The sequence below is a fragment of the Tenebrio molitor genome, chromosome 8 (genome assembly GCF_963966145.1).
Source record: "Tenebrio molitor chromosome 8, icTenMoli1.1, whole genome shotgun sequence".
Taxonomy (NCBI): Eukaryota; Metazoa; Arthropoda; class Insecta; order Coleoptera; family Tenebrionidae; genus Tenebrio; species Tenebrio molitor.
The window spans coordinates 15,581,757-15,599,808 of NC_091053.1; the positions used below are offsets into that span (position 1 = coordinate 15,581,757).

At 40.6% G+C, this 18,052-nt stretch overlaps 1 protein-coding gene across 1 annotated transcript; it reads left to right on the top strand.

Annotated features, from left to right (window-relative positions):
* Nucleotides 1-2,341: 2,341 nt before the first annotated feature.
* On the top strand, nt 2,342-5,202 carry LOC138136254 (brachyurin-like). The gene is made up of 3 exons (XM_069055358.1): nt 2,342-2,544; nt 3,196-3,373; nt 3,671-5,202. The coding sequence occupies exons 1-3, from the start codon at nt 2,529-2,531 to the stop codon at nt 4,464-4,466; spliced, it is 990 nt and encodes a 329-aa protein (XP_068911459.1). The 5' UTR covers nt 2,342-2,528; the 3' UTR covers nt 4,467-5,202.
* The last annotated feature ends 12,850 nt before the right edge of the window (nt 5,203-18,052 follow it).

Below are 18,052 nucleotides of genomic sequence, written 5' to 3' on the forward strand. Positions count from 1 at the left end.
GATTGAAAAATTGCTCACATTTATTGACATATATTTTTTCATATATCTCTGCTCCCTTGATCACAACTTTTTATGCGTAAAAAATGCAACTATGCAACTAAAAATATAACTATGCAACTATTGACATCAACACCAGTGTATAACCCAACTTCTTTCTATTTGACACTAGACATTTATTTATCTTACAGGTGGAGTTTTTGAGCTACCTTAGACCATTGTTTTCGGTGACAGAAGTCAAATTTTAATCACTAGTTAGATAAAGTACTCCCTAGTGAGTAAATTTGACAGCTGCCATTTAACTTGACATAAAGTACTCACAAGTGACTACATTTGACAGGTGTCATTTTACTTGAATGAAACTTCATTTCATGGATTTTTTGTAATTGTTGCACTTGTAAGATAAAACGTCGTATCGTATATCACACGTGATCGAGATGCCATTATGTAACTCGTGAGAAGTGTCCCACTCGTGCGCAAGCGCACTCGTCGGTCAAAATTTTCGTTCTTGTATAATGATGCATTTCTATCACTTATAATACGTATAATATACTATTATCACTAGATTTAATGTACATTCAAAAGAAAAGTCGGAATTTTGATGTACAGAGTGATTCAAGTTTTACCGCTCGCACGATTAACCCTATTAAAAAATTAGTAAAAATTACGAAACTTTAGGGTTACATTCCCTTCATGTAAGGATTCAAACGTGTGCAATCAATTTTACAACTTACAACTCGTCAAAAGGAACAACTTTTCTATCTACCATTTTGCCGAAAAACGATGTTTAATTCCAAAAAAAAAATTGGAGAGATTTTTCACTAACATAGCTCTACGCCACTAAATACTGCAATGACTAATTGAGATCAGCGCTAATATGAAAAAAACATCCATTTTCATCCAGAAAACGTGTTTTAACGTCGAAATCGAAATTCAAATAAATATACCCGTATAGCAAAAAATCCACTTCGTAAGAATCTGGTTGTTTCGCGTTTTTAGGTAGCTTAGTTTTGGAGATATAAACGGTTTTAGGAAAATCTTTCCTAGTTTTTTAAGCCATTACGCAACGTTTTTCGCCAAAATGGCAGAGAGAAAAGTTGTTCCTTTTGATGAGTTCTATTATCAGTTAAAATTAATGCACTTACCTATTTCAGAAACACCCTGTACTTATGAAATTCGCATCAAAAGAAAAGGATTCGTTTTTGAGTTATTCCAATTTTAACATTAGCAGCGAAAAATGATCAAGATTTACAACTGCAGTGTCATAAATAAATACCTCTTTGTTGGGAAACATCTAGTAATTCTTTAGTCCCTTAAGGGTACCATAAATAATCCATGTAAATCTCTATTGTTGAAGTGACCGCCCAATTTAATAATAAATCGTAGATAAATTTTGCACTTTAATTTTAATATCGAATTTCGTTTATTATTTAAAAAACCGGTGATGCTTTCATGATTTCAATGACATTAAATTTTTCCAAGTGTTTGAAAGGACTCTCAGTGTAAAATTATGTAAATTAATGTAGCGGTTATTGAATTAAAACGAAATATTTCCTCGTTTCATTAAAAAATTTGAAATTTATACAGAATGTTCTACAGCGTCACACAATCATTATTGAATTTTTTGAGAATTTTAAATCGATTAGAAGTGTGTTTTCGCTCGGGCGATAAAACTTGAATCACCCCGTACTGTCGCGAGCAATACATTTTGGTCGTCAATGTCATTTCAAAATTTGGTTAGATTGTCACAAATTTAAAATTTTTCCCTGCCTGATTATGCCCACGTCAACAAAGTGTCAAAAAAATGAGAAAAAAATTACAATTAATGTCATACAACATGATGAAAGGTTATGATATTTACGACTGTTTTACAATATCTAGAGCATTTTTGATTGCGTCAAAGAATGACCTTGACGATCAAAATTTATTGCTCGCGACTGTAGATTCGACCAATTTGGATAAAAAATGATACTGACAGTGCGGATGTCACATGAACGGATAATAGTCTGATTTTTTATAAAGTTTTGACTCTGACAGCTGATTTAAAAAAAAGAGTGTATTAAGTTGTTTTGCAAAAATTGAGGTTAAGGTTAAAACGTCAAAGCGTCAAATATTCATCAAAAATCGAAAAAAATTTTTCTTTCAAAACATCCACTGTCAAATTTGTTGTGTTTTACTTCAGAAAAAGAATTCCTTTAACTTTTTTTTTGAATTTTAACGAGTCCTGTCAAAACTTACTATATGTATATTTATTTTATAACAATAGAGCATGTGAATCTCATTCTTATTGAAACAATTGCTTATCGATAGATAAATGATAAAAGAGAGTATAATTAGTGCGATTCTGTTTCAAAATTTAGCAATATTGTTATTGATCAACATTGATTTTGCATAGATCCAACCAATCAACAGCTTCATATCATAGCAACTACAACCTTGTTATGTAGCAATACTGGTAAATTTAAACAGAATCGCACCAATTATCAGAAATCATAATTGTGTAAGACAGTGAGCAGAACGAATTTGCAACAATGTTATTCAAAGAGAGTAAGTATTTTAATTAATAATTTGTAATAGGGTAGTGTAAGGAATATGTAGCTATAAATGAAAATTTGCACAATACTCGTACGTAAAAAAGTTATGGACAATTATTTAATTTCTTTGTATAGCCATGAGTTATCGCCTCAGGTATGATTATTTTTTCCCACTTTTTGCTGCATGCCGGGTTTCCACATGCAAAGATCATTGGCGCCAGGAGTGTGCCAGTTTCACGGCGCTAATATGAATGAATAAGAACGGCACCATTAACAAAAGGGAGCGCTATTTGAAAAAAGTGGAAATGTTGCCTAAATGCGCACTGCTTTATAGCACTTTATAGTGGTACAAAAATACAGAGCGCAAAATGTGCCTAGGTCCATGGAACGGCACCAATAGTTGTTTACACAGTTTCACAATCAATTTACAACTGGTGCAATATTCGAAATGACGTCAACCGCTACCGTTTGTACGTGCAAATTTTAATTAGAACCGGCTCCCAATTTTGCTGGCGCAATGATTAGTGACGCCAGGTGAATTTCCGTGTCTGCGGGTGCATCTAAACTGGTGCCAGTCAAGTGATGTCAATAACCTTTGCAGGTGGCATTACTTTGCCGGTGCAATAATTAGTGGCGCCAGTTGAAATTTTATTTATAATTTCAGCTCTGATTGTTTGGCTATTTCATTTACTTCTAAGATGTCATCTCAGTTCTGCTTGGATAACTAAAGAGTTTTACGATGTCGTTGCATTTCTAAACGTGGTTAAGGACCCGCCAGGCAGTTGCACCGGTGTTCTGATTCCTCCACAGTATGTTCTGACTGCTGCACATTGCGTTGAAGGGTAAGTACCTAGATTGTTGGTTTGAATTGATTGAATGAATGAATGTCATTAGGTAATAAAAATCTTGACGATAAATTTTTGACCCCGATGCCGGTCCTGTCTTGAACATTCCAGGTAGGCCTCGGCGATTCGCGGTAGATTTCATTCAGTTTGTCTCCAATATCTCAGTATTAACCTTGAGGGTATTTCCCCGTGGGTAAATGTATCGTCGATTAAAATTTGACATTTACCGTGTTAGGATTTCTCTACTTTGCAACATTGCTGCTCTAACAATAATTCCATTTTTTTCGTTTGTAGAGCGTCAGATATTGATATTCTGTTCGGAACCACAAATCTACAAAACAGCTCCAAATTCTACACCAACACCAGTCGCATCATCATCCATGAGCTCTACTCCAATACCACCTACGACCACGACATTGCCCTCGTCCGACTCTACACATCTTTCTCCGAAGACAGTTTCTCCATCACATATCCCTTAGACGAAAGTTTGAACAAGATGTCTTCCACACTCTTCGTACTGGGATGGGGTGAAAAAGGAGAGTTCTCCGGTAATCTCTCACCCAAAAATGTCACTCTTGTCGACAGTACAGACTGCACCTCCTACTACAAGAGCGTGGAAGTTGACGGCAAATCAAAATTTTGCGTTGTGAGTCAAAACGGACTCTGTCACGGAGATTCCGGAGGACCCGTTTTCAATCCTCGCGATCTCGACCATTTACTGATCGGGATTGTGTCAGCTGGACACACCAATTGTTCAGAGGCAACTCCGACGGTTTGTATCAATGTTGTTTATTATACAATGTGGATACTGAACCAAATGAGCGATGAAGAGAGGATGGCAGTGCCGTCTAAAAATCTTAGGGTTGTGATAAATTATTCTAATATTATTACTATTATTATTATTATTATTATTATCTATTACCGCGTTTCTGGTCGACTTCATAATCGAAAAATTAACTTATTTATTATTATTATTATTATTTTAAAAATGTATTATAATTATCTGAATATGCCTCCGCTACCTGGCGGCTGCTGGGCATTTTTGCCGGAGTACATACACAATTACCGTAAAATAATGACGATGTACTAATCAACATAATTACCGGCGTCTCGCCTCCGCATTTTGACTTTGTTGTGTTTTATTATGTTTTGTGTCAATATTAAGGAACTTCCCCACGATGTGACATGAGTATAATAATATACCTTTTTGAATTTCAACTACCAATGTGTTCCCTAAATCAAGAATTTTTAAATTTTTAAAAAGAGATTGCGGTACTATTCCCGTTGCTGAAATTATAAGTGGTAAAATAGATTTTTTTTCTAAACTCCAAAGATTTCTCATAGCAACGGAGGGCTCTAAATATTTATTAATTTTTGTGTTATACGTCTGTGTTATGTTATGGGAATTTGGAACAGCTATATCTAAAAGATATGCTTGCTTTTGTTGTTTATTTAAAATAATAATGTCTGGTCTGTTATGTTGAATGTGAATGTCAGTTAAAACTGTGCGATCAAAATATAATTTGTAATTGTCATTTTCTAAACAACTTTCTGGTTTATAAATGTAATGTGGTTGTGTATCCTTTAATAAATTGAATTTAACAGCTAAATTCATGTGTGTAATTTTAGCGAATATATCATGACGCTTCTTATATTTACTCTGAGCCAAAACGGTGCAAGAAGAAATGATGTCTTCAATGGTTTCCCCTTCAGTTCCGCAAATTCTACATTTATCGATGATCGATTTTAAACCGCATATGTGTTTTTTATAATTTCTTGTATTTATAACACGATCTTGTATTGCAAATATAAAACCTCAGAGTGAATATTTGATTTCTTAAGCCATGCATGAGAAGCCCGAATATTAATTTCTGGTTGTTCCAGTTCTTTAAAATATCTCCCATGTAAAGACTTCTGTTTTATACATATTTGCTATAGTGTCAGGTATATTTGGCTCAACAATATTTGAAATTATATTATCACTTAAGTTTAAAGGTGTGTAACCTTTATCCGCTGAAACCAAAGCATTAAAAAAAGTGTTATCACGAGCTCTATTGAGAAAATGATTTTTTAGTGAAGCAATTTGATTGTGTTGTAGAATTTCTAGATTTGAAAAACCCTTACCACCATTTTCGCGTGGTAAATTAAATCTTTCAATAGCAGATTTGGGGTGATGTTTACAAAAATTTTATTTTATTTTATTATTCATCATTTTTACAGTAATTATCATAAAAGTGAAAAGTACAATTATTGAATTGGAACTGCCACATTAGCTTCGTGCTCTTGTTCCTAACATCTTCTTCTTTAACTTGCTGTTTCATTCAATGCAAGTGCCCGGCCATCGAGAACTGGCAATCTTTACATTTTCTTCAAATTATTCTTGCCGTAGTGTGAATTAACTTTTAATGAAGTTCTACACACTTACCCCATATCAAGAAAAGCCAAAATGACATCTTCCGTCACCTCCGTGATGCTTTTATAGTTCCGGCCTTGAAACGAAACATACACCTTTTCGTATGCACTTTTAGACTTCATTTGTTAACAAATTGCCCCTTTTTTCTTATTTCTTCTGGAACGTTTTAGCACATTTCAACGATGAAAATTGTTTTTTTCCAAATTTATTGATATTATTACCATAGTACCCACGGCAACCTTCGCATTCTGTGTATTGTGACGCGCCTCGAATAATTTCTGAATTTATTAAACTTTCTGATAAGATGTTAGTGTTAGAAAAAATCTTGAAGACAACGCGTGCTTTATAGTTTAAAAATCTCGGTCTATTAAATCCTCGCTCCTTGCGGTCGCTCTGATTTAAACTACGACCTCGATTTTTAAATCGTCTATAAAACACTTGTTGTCTTAATAGCTATTATGTTCGACTGTGACAAATATAGATGGTTTATGATGTTATTTTGAGGCCATAAACTACCACTTTATCGGACTAGTCCGATATTTATTATTCCAAATAATAAATACTACTATAATAAATAAAGTCGCAAACCTGCTGTCATTCTACATTTACCTCATAGATGTCACTGTTATTTTTTTGTAATTTCAACAAATAATGCACTCGAACATAAAATATTGTATGTAACTCGTCCATAACGATGCTTTATTGGACTCTTCTATTTATTGCATCGCTCGCTGCGCTCGCTCGTCCATAAACTCGGCTCATCCAATAAAGCATTACATTATGGACTTGTTACATAAATAGCTATTATTAGTGAACGCCAAAATTATAATTTAACAAATTGCAGGGACTTTGACATAAAGTTTAGTAGATATGACATTAGATATAAGAATATATATTATGAATTTATGAAGGATTAAGAATGTACAATAAGTCGCCCATAGAAATTAAAAATTGTACAATTATTTTAAAATTTAAGCAGTTATTACGTGTCTATGCGAGGGAAAATTTTTGAAATGATTTAATGTGTTATGACCGGGACCATTGGCTTAACGTGACTTCCGAATCACGAGATCACAGGATGTTTTCGAAGTTGAGGCGTTTCTTTTAACATGTGATAGTATGCGTTGTTCTAAAGAGTTTTAGTTAAAATCACTTAAAGTAAAATGTGTACGGCAACGAAGATATACAGGATGCGTCCTAAAAAACGCCGCAATCCATATCTCCGTTATTTATGATTCGATTTAAATAAAAGAAAAACTGGAATAAATCACTTTAAAAACACTATAAGCACAATATAGATTAATGATATTTTAAAAAGTCATTCAAGGTTAGATGATAGTAAACTTTGTTTTTTCAAATAGCTTGGTATATTTTTTTATTCCGATTTTGAAAGAGATTATTTTTCTAGATCCAAAGATATGCTGCATTCTAGGATGCCACGGTTCAAACTGGCCAGAGGGCACAATACTTGGGCTAGCTCGATCTCAGGGCGCCACTTGCGGCGAAGTCGAGGGTTCTTTTGGTAGCAGGCCCCGCAAGTAGCCTGCTGACCTGGCCAGGAGAGGTGTTTGAAGTTCGCGAGAACGAAAAGAAACGCACAAAGTGGACGTGGCTGGACCTAGGCGCTATTCAAACAGGCGAAACCAAAAAAATACAGACGGGCGAGCTGAGGGGGGGTAGTATTGATACACACTATGTAAGTGAAAATTGAATGTAATTGAAATGACTGTAGTTATATTTGAATTGATATAAATATATGAATGGATAAATATATGAATTGATATAAATATAAATGTGAATTGATATAAAAATGTACAATAAAAAGGGGTGGAAACTCGGTTCCAGCAATCCGGCCGAAATAGCTATTTCCGCAGAGCTTTACAATAAGCGAATCTCGCTGATGTCTACGCGGAGATGTTAACAAGGTTATAATGTGATATATATAACAAAAGTACGCGAGCTATTTCACTTGCTAGATTGAGTTAGTTTGTAAATTGTGATATGGTTAGTAAGATATTTAGAAAAAGGTTAGATAAAATGAAATTGAGTCGAATAAGAGGGGTGGCTTGCCGGTCTCCAGGAGCAGTCCGCGCTCAGGGGCCGTAGAGGAGCGTGTCCTTTCCCAGTCGTTCGGGGATGTGGTGGCAAAGTCCTTTGAGCGGAGCTGACGGTTCTAGAGACGAGACTGGAGCCACAGAGGTCTCGGGCGCGTCGACGATGAGCCCGACGCACGGTTTTCTCTTGACCTCGACGTAAGACGGTTGGGGTCGAAGTCTAGGGGGTGGAGATGGAGGATTCCCTAGAGGAGTACTACGTGTAGCACATTGTCTACATGAAGACTCACCTATACCCTCAGGCAAGGGAAATGCCTCGCAGGAGTCTACTTCGATTGCGTCACGAGCCTTAGCGTTTGGACCAAAATCCTCCCTAAGCGGAGTTGGAAGGGTGCGCTCAAATTTTCCACACGGAGACGATACAGCACACCATCCACAAGGTTTCGACGAATACGAAGATCCCTGGCACCAGGTAATAAATTGATTTCACTCGAACGAAACGGTCCGCAAAGGCACGTGGCACGGTAGATTCAGAAGAGAAAAAAAGTGAGTGAAGATTCTCCTGATAAGATGGAATATTCTCGAAGGAGTCGCGCGCGCGCTTGTCTTCGCGCTAGCAAAAGAGGGAATTTTGTAGGCAACCAACGATTCCTGAAGAGGTATGTTGGGCGAAAAACCAAGGGTGACAAGGCCCTCTTTTCCTCCAAAAGAAAAATTTTTGAAGAAAATTTTTCTTTGAACCTCTGCCAACAAAAAAAACAAAAAAAATGAGAGGCGGGATGGACTTTTTAGGGTGAAGCCCGGGGTTTCCACTGACCCAGTACAATGTAGACGTACCAGCCTGAAATTGATGTGAAGCCGTATAGCCGCTTCGACGCTTAAACAGAGCGAATGACTACTCCGGTAACAAAGTCTATAAAACAAAATATCTCGAAGAAGAGGTGCGGTGCACATGGCGGTCGAGCGACACACTCGCAAGAGGAACGGAAATGTGGAGAAAGAAACATAGAGATAAATTGAAAGAAGATCCAACTCAACGACGGTCGTGTCCACCTGCCATGTTCCACTGCAAAATCTTCTCCGACCTGCGCCAACTGCCAGGAATTTTTCGGTCTCGTGGACCTCGCGATCGGAAGAAAACACTTGGGTCTAGCCTGGTTTTGTGGTGGATTGCTCCCCAAAACCAGCTAGATGTCAAGACAACAACAAAGACGAAATCGGTAACAAAAAGGAATGTCGAAATTGAGAAACTTGAAGGTGGTGGGTTAGGGTTACAAGGACCGACTAACGGCCAAAACCAAACGATAACGATAATGACAACCATACCGACCACGATCTTACTGCACCACGGCAAGGGGATAAATCCGAGATTTAAAAAAACAAAAATTCAAAACAAAGTTTAGCTCTTAGAGTCGACCGAGTCGACAGAGGACGCGTTTGATTCGTCTATGACCATAGGGGAGCTTGCCCTATTTATGTGGTTTAGGATGCGCCAGGGGTGTGGTCATTACAGCCCTATCACAATGTGAAATTTACTTATGTGACATCATCATAGGGATCTCGAACAGGTTTTAGGTCTTGGACGTGCCAATGGCCTCTTTTAATACCGGTATCGTCTGTCAGCTCATACGTTCCGTAACCGATTTTCCGGGCGATTTTGAACGGGCCAACGAATTTCGGACCTAATTTGGCGGTGTAGTGGCCAACCGCGTCTGAGAGACTTTTGTCTCGGCGCCATACCAACTGTCCGGGCTGGTAGTCCACGGGACGCCTGCGTAAGTCATAGACTCGTTTGTTTTTCTCGTGCGCAGTTTGGAGTCGGTTTGCGATTTCTCCAAAGAGTTTCTGGAAACCTAGCTGACGCTTTTGAACAAAGTCCTCTAATCGCGGGTCCGCGGGAGATAGTGGATGATAGTGTTCGCTACCCAAGACTTTGTGCTCACGCCCGAAATTTGCGAAGTACGGACTGTATCCAGTGGTTTCGTGGCATGCTGTGCGAATCGCACAACCGATTGCGGCCAAATGGTCGGACCAGTGGCGATGATCGGACTTGATGTACGTGGCGATCATGGTCTTGACCACTCTATTCGTTCGTTCGGTCGGATCGGCACGGGGATAGTGATGGGGCGTATACTGTATTTTGACTTCGTACCTCTCGCACAACGCTCGAAAAGATCTGCCTCTCAATTGCGTGCCGTTGTCGCAAATCAACATTCGGGGGGTGCCGTATACCAAGAAGATTTGTTCTTCAACGCATTTGGTGAGCGCTTTGGCTGTCGCCGATCGCATAGGAAATGTCAGAACATACTTCGTGAAATAATCGGTGACGACCAGCGCGTACACGTAACCCTGCGCAGAACGCGGAAATGGGCCGATAAAATCCAAGCTTATCAATTCCCATGGCGCGGTAGGGGCGACACGTTTTCCCATCAGACCAGCTGGAGGTTTCTGCTCCACTTTGTGCTGAGCACAGTCTTTGCAACCGACAACGTAACGCACTACGTCGGCTTTCATTTTAGGCCAATAGTACCTAGTCCGGATTTTCTGAAAGGTCTTGAAGATACCAACGTGTCCGGAAGTGACTTCATCGTGGTAACGTCGGAGAATTTTGACGCGATAATCTTTCGGAACGACTCGCTTCCAGTAGTCTCGTTCGAGGGACAGTTCTGGAATTTGACAGCGAGTGTACTTCAACAGTATTCCGTCCTCGACTCGGTACTGAGGGTATTTGAGAGGTTTTGCCGCGACCTCGGTCCGTAACCGATGATACCACGGGTCTTTAGTATCGCTGAAAGACGGATCGAAGTCAGTGACGGCGGTGATCGGAACGGATCGCGACAGCATGTCGGGAACGACGTTGTCCTTGCCGGGACGATGTTTGATCTCAAAATCGTAGGGTTGGAGGCGTAAGGCCCATCTGGCGAGACGACCTTGAGGGTCTTTCAAGCGATTCAACCACAGTAAACTGTGGTGATCGGTGATCACAACGAAATGGACTCCCTCCAGATAATGGCGTAATTTTTCGACAGCCCAGATGACGCAAAGGCATTCTCGTTCCGTCGTGGACAGGTTCCGTTCCGCACGGGTTAGCGATCGCGATAGGTAGGAGATGGGTTTCTCCCCGTCATCAAAAGTTTGCGTCAACACGGCACCAAGACCGTACGAAGAGGCGTCACACTGCACAACGAACTGTCGCGAAAAATCTGGAGAAGACAGGATCGGCGCGGAAATGAGCAGTTCTTTCACCCGAACGAAAGCCGAAGAACACTCTTCAGTCCACGAAAATGGGACGCCCTTGCGAGTCAATTGCGCAAGAGGAGCGATAACGGAAGCGAAATGAGGTACGAAACGGCGATACCAACTGGCAGTACCGACGAAGCGACGGACGTCAGAGACGTTCTTTGGTTCCGGGATCTTGAGAATTGCTTCCACCTTAGCGGTGTCTGGTCTCACGCCGTTGCTATCGACCAGGTGACCGAGATAGCGTAATTCGGCGCGACAGAATTGACTCTTCTCCCAGTTACACGTTATACCGGCGTCACGGAGACGATCGAATATCTGTCTTAGGACACGAATGTGAGTGTCGAAGTCGGAAGAGGTGACCACAATGTCGTCCATGTATACGAAGACGTAGGGCTGGAGGTCAGCACCTACGACGGAGTCGATGATGCGCTGCCAGGTGGCCGGCGAATTTATTAAACCGAACGGCATTCTTTTGAAGTGGTACAGTCCCCGTCCCGGGACAGTAAATGCGGTAAATTCCCGATGTTCTGGAGCGACCTCAACTTGCCAAAAGGCACTCTTGATGTCGAGCGAACTCATATAACGGCAATCGCGTAGCTGGTCCAAAATTGAAGATATGTACGGGAGCGGGTAAGCGTCTGGCTTCGTAACGGAATTTAATTTTCGGTAATCCACGCAAAAACGATACGATCCGTCCTTCTTGGGGACTAAACAAACTGGTGAAGACCAAGCGCTTCGTGAAGGTTCGATTATTCCCTCCCGTAACATTTCCTCAACTTCGGTGTCGATTATCTTTTGCTTCGCGGGCGAAACGGGATAATACCTCTGCTTTATGGGGCGGACGTCCGAAGATATTTCTATGCGATGTTGTACCTCTTTCACTTTCCCGATACGCGCAGGCTGTAGTTGCGACTGTGTCCGGATCAACGATCCCAGCACGGACTTTTGTTGCGGGGTCAGAGATGACTGGTCGAGTAATCCGGAGACGTCTCCCAGAGGTGCAACTCTTACGGTCTGGCTCAAGTCCGAGGAAAAATACCAGACGTCTTTGCTTAAGTCGGGGACGACCTCCATTGTCTTCCAGAAATCCTTTCCCAACAACAACCCTTCTGTCAGATCGGGTACTACGTGTATCTCTACGAGTCGAACTTTCCCCAACAGATCAATCGGAGCCCGAACAGAACCTAGGCTTTTGCAAATTCGACCGTCGGCGACCGTGCAGTCAACGACGCTTGGTTGGAGAGGTAAACCCAAGTTCTGCAATTTTCGCCAGCCGACACCGCCCATGACGGTACGCGAAGCGCCAGAGTCGAGCAACCCGAGAAAAGGAGTTCCCGCGATCTTTACTCTTAGGAATGGACGCTCATCGCCGTGTAAATGCGAGAGGACGTAGTCGAGGATGATTCCGGTGCGGTCGATATTAGAAGGAGAACCGGAGGAATGCTCACGACCATCTACTTCCTCCGTGTCCCGTTTCCCGAACACTTACCGCACGTGGCAACGGTGCAATCCGGAGCACCACATCGGTAGCAAAATTTCTTCCGGGGTTCAGCGCACGAACGGAAAGAATGGTTGGGCTTGCCGCAGTTCCAACACTTTCCCGATATGGCCTTCACGGGCCGGACGTCGAGAGAATTGGGGGTGGAGCTCTTCGCCGAAGAGGCCTCCACTTGGACGTATGCGAGGTCAGGTTCTAGACAAATCTGTCCGCGGCGGCGCGTTGGCTGAACGTAGCACTCGACGGATGCTTTTCTGGCTTCCAATAGCCTACTCGCCTCGAGCAACTGATCGCGAGACGTGATCGGAGAGAGACCCAGTTGATTTTGGTAATATGGGGCCAGATTCTTTAAGATGATTTTAAGACGCGTAGCCTCCGGAACTCTGACTGTCACCCGATCAAACATGTTGTCCATCACTGCAGCGAACATCGCGATGCTCTCATCCGGACCCTGAGTTCGGCGACGAATTTCCTCAAACAGCCTGTCGTTATAATCAGCGGGCTGAAACTGATTCCGCAACAAAGCTACCAAGGAGCGCCAGTCGTAAGCGTTTCGGCGAACGGAGCGAAACCACGTCAAAGCTCGTCCTTCGAATAAGTCATTTGCCGATTGGAATAATTCCTCCTCCGTGACGTTTCGCGAGACACGCAACTCTTCGACTCTCATTAGGAAAGCGCTTAACGAAAGGCGAGAGTCCTCACCGGAGAATTTGAGGTTCCACTTGTAAACCGGAACACTAGGTGCCCTAAACGAGGTGTCGCCTCGCGCGAAAGAAGTAGCGGCGGTAGGTGATGTCTCGACATCGGAGTCTTCTCCGCTATCAACGTTTAGCAAACTGACATCTAACGCTCCTAGAGACTGATCGGCGGTAGCATGTCTAACCTTGTATTCCATGTCGGAATTCGAGTTGAGTAAGGACACTACTATCTTCGAAATGGCTGACTGATTAACGGTCTCGGCAGACCTAACCGTATTCGCCCGTCCCAAAGCACACGCTAATTTTGACAGGATTTTCTTGCGACCGGTTTCTGAAATTCCGTCGAAATCGTCCACGAGAGCTTTAATTTCCTCCGCTTTCCGAGTGAGGGCGGCAAGATCTTCCGCAACGGTAAACGGATGAGCCGGATAACTGAGTGGATTGGGACCACGCTCCATACGCAACAAGTTCCGCAAGGTTTTCCGCATCTGTTCTACGGTTCCCACTTCGGTTAACCCTCTAACAGCTAATTCGTAAACCAGCTCGTCTTGAGCCAAACGGTTCACTTCGTACTGCAGACTAGTCATGTTCAACGGAAGTTTGACTCCGTTTCCCGAACCGAAATAAATAAAGTGACAGAGTCACGTCAGAGCCAAGACAAAATGGAGATAGTTAGAAATCGAACTGAATATCAATAGTAAGTATCAAACACCCTATCAGCTCGTCACTTTTATTCGCCTGAAGTAAGGTAAATCAAAATTGAAAATCGAAAACTGAGAATAATCGCCTCGAGCCCCACGTTGGGCGCCAAAATATTATGCCACGGTTCAAACTGGCCAGAGGGCACAATACTTGGGCTAGCTCGATCTCAGGGCGCCACTTGCGGCGAAGTCGAGGGTTCTTTTGGTAGCAGGCCCCGCAAGTAGCCTGCTGACCTGGCCAGGAGAGGTGTTTGAAGTTCGCGAGAACGAAAAGAAACGCACAAAGTGGACGTGGCTGGACCTAGGCGCTATTCAAACAGGCGAAACCAAAAAAATACAGACGGGCGAGCTGAGGGGGGGTAGTATTGATACACACTATGTAAGTGAAAATTGAATGTAATTGAAATGACTGTAGTTATATTTGAATTGATATAAATATATGAATGGATAAATATATGAATTGATATAAATATAAATGTGAATTGATATAAAAATGTACAATAAAAAGGGGTGGAAACTCGGTTCCAGCAATCCGGCCGAAATAGCTATTTCCGCAGAGCTTTACAATAAGCGAATCTCGCTGATGTCTACGCGGAGATGTTAACAAGGTTATAATGTGATATATATAACAAAAGTACGCGAGCTATTTCACTTGCTAGATTGAGTTAGTTTGTAAATTGTGATATGGTTAGTAAGATATTTAGAAAAAGGTTAGATAAAATGAAATTGAGTCGAATAAGAGGGGTGGCTTGCCGGTCTCCAGGAGCAGTCCGCGCTCAGGGGCCGTAGAGGAGCGTGTCCTTTCCCAGTCGTTCGGGGATGTGGTGGCAAAGTCCTTTGAGCGGAGCTGACGGTTCTAGAGACGAGACTGGAGCCACAGAGGTCTCGGGCGCGTCGACGATGAGCCCGACGCACGGTTTTCTCTTGACCTCGACGTAAGACGGTTGGGGTCGAAGTCTAGGGGGTGGAGATGGAGGATTCCCTAGAGGAGTACTACGTGTAGCACATTGTCTACATGAAGACTCACCTATACCCTCAGGCAAGGGAAATGCCTCGCAGGAGTCTACTTCGATTGCGTCACGAGCCTTAGCGTTTGGACCAAAATCCTCCCTAAGCGGAGTTGGAAGGGTGCGCTCAAATTTTCCACACGGAGACGATACAGCACACCATCCACAAGGTTTCGACGAATACGAAGATCCCTGGCACCAGGTAATAAATTGATTTCACTCGAACGAAACGGTCCGCAAAGGCACGTGGCACGGTAGATTCAGAAGAGAAAAAAAGTGAGTGAAGATTCTCCTGATAAGATGGAATATTCTCGAAGGAGTCGCGCGCGCGCTTGTCTTCGCGCTAGCAAAAGAGGGAATTTTGTAGGCAACCAACGATTCCTGAAGAGGTATGTTGGGCGAAAAACCAAGGGTGACAAGGATGCGCTTAATAGTAACCGAGAATAGCTATTTACGTTACAAGACCGGTAGTATCGTTTTTATGGACGAGCTAGTGAATTACAGGTCGAGCCCGATAGGGCGAGACTTGTAAACTAGCGAGGCCATAATGCGTCTACCGGTTGTGTGACGTACAAGATTTTTTAGTATACTAAGACAATTATTTAAAAGAAAATAAATTTAAATAAAAAAATTTGGCTTTGAAAAAGATTGCTATGCCTTGTTACTATGATAACAAACGATTCATCAAAATTCAGTCTGTCGAAGTTTTTCATGTGATTTCTTTCATTTGCGCTAGTTTCCTTTAATAAAATGAATTCTCACAACCGAACCGAAGCAGAAGTCAAGTTGTTCTACCTTCTACAATTGGAGAATACGAAATAAAGTTGTTTGGATTGATCAAAGGGTAATGCTTGCCTTTAGAAAACCATTTCAATGATATAAGTAATTGTACATTTAATTTTTATATAAATAAAATCCAATAAATCTGACAAATTATTTGACATTTGCTACCGGCCGCCGTGGAAAGTAAAACGGACTAGACCATAAACATGTGTCTACCGGACTCGTCGTCAAGGCAATAGACATTAGACACCTACTACCAGCACAGTATACTAAAAAATAAATAAATAAAATACCATTATTCACTCATTATTGTAATTTTTTCTTAAAAAAAAAATCTGGTTACTATGGGAAACAATCCTTAACGCAGTATTTATTACACATTCTGTCACATTATTTTTTGTTCTGCTCTTCAGAAAGAATTGCTATTGCGTTTAGGATTGTTTTCCATAGTAAACTGATTTTTTTTTTGAGTACCTACACTTGGTCAGTTTTTCCACGTTTTTTCTTTTTGACCTTGCACTAGTTCAATGGTGGTGATGGATATAATGCTTATTATTAAAAAGGTGAGACGTAATTTCAAAATGTTCCACCTTTCCCTAACCTGGACGTTTTGAAAATGACAGTACTTAACATTAACAAAAGAATATCATGCATTTGGTTTATTATGGAAAATGTACCAACCGATTTTTACTGCTTTAAAAGAAGGTACAGGGTGATTCACGAGTAATAATGAGCCTAACGAAATTTGTGATGCAGCCAAAATTACATTTGGACCGATTATGAGGATAAAAATAGTTATTTATTTAACGAGTTAGTTAGTTAAACTAACCCACTCATGCCAGAAAAAGTCCAATTTACACACGAACGAGTTGAATACAAGGTTTTTTTGTTCGACGCCCCTTAATAGCTATTTACAATCGAGTGTGAAGTTTAATAAACTGAGCGTTGCAAAATGTTTCACACACAAGGTATGTACATATAATACTTTTTGGCCGATGTTTTTTAATTTAAAATGTTAAAAACAATTACTACTTTTCGAATTTTAATGGAACGCACCCAAGAATTGTCAAATGTAAGGTAGAACCGACAGATGGCGCTGCTATTTTCATTTCTTTAAACATTTCTTTTAAATTTTATTTTCTAAAACTAATTGAATTCAAAATGTATATGTACAGTGGCGAGCACGGAATTTCGCACACATTGGACAGTTATTATCTTAATTTTATTAAAATGAGATACTGGGGGCATTTTCGTAACAGTTTAGGTGAAACATCAGTCATGATCACATATGTCAGGATTGGTTATAATGACAATAAAGCTTAGACTAGATAGTTTTTTTTAAATGACATAGAAATTGGTGTGCGAAATTCCGTGCTCCCAACTGTACAATCGCGGCCATCCAAAAGTGAAAGATAGCTTGCGAAAATTTCCGTATTTTTCGTTAGATTAAATCAGGCTGTATTCATTGGCGTTCGTGCAACAGGCGTTACTATTTTAATAATAAAAAGTTGTAATAATAAAAATGAGACTGAGAAGTAATTAATACATTATTAAAGTGAAAGTAAACTTTAGTAAAGAAACCTTTCCAACACCTATTCGCATTGGCCTCTCAAGCTTGTTTTCTTGCCAACCCCTCTTTATATTGAAGATGCAAGTCTTACAGCAATGTAATTCTCTCGCCACAGCAGCCAACGACCAATTTTCTTTTAGCTTTGCAATAGCCCTAGCTGTCTGCATCGGAGTGAGATGTGGCTGATGTGGCATTTAAAAAAAATAGTTTCAATAATTTTTTTATCGCTAATGTCAGACTTTGACATTTTAGGACGCCTATGATTTAAAGTAAAAATCAAACTATAAAAAAAAAACGTTCACTTTTGGATGGCCGCGATAGTACATATTGTTCTCCTGAAACTCAGCTTCTTTAATTTAAAATTGTGCATTTCTTCTACGTTTCTAAAGGTTAAAAATAAGGATTATTTACTTTGCCGCATAGTAAGTACAGGGTGAGCAACAATAACTGTTTCAGTTGGCAAAAAAAAAATTTACATAAAATTTTCAAGATTGTGAATTGTACCTATTTCAGTTTGTTTTATTGACATTATTGACAGCTGGTATACATTTCAAATTTAAACGTCTTGGTTTTTGTAATCTTTTATTAATAAAATGGTTTTCTCGTTGGAACATGACATAAAAGTCACCAAAAATCACTAGAATTTATTGCCAACTCAATCAGTACTTGTTGCTCACACGGTATGTTCTTTAGTTATCACTCCTTTATG

What these genes read in the sequence shown, in the direction of transcription:
- LOC138136254 (XM_069055358.1), top strand. An exon ending in GCTGCACATTGCGTTGAAGG is followed by an intron (nt 3,374 to 3,670) that starts GTAAGTACCTAG and finishes TTTCGTTTGTAG; the next exon opens with AGCGTCAGATATTGATATTC.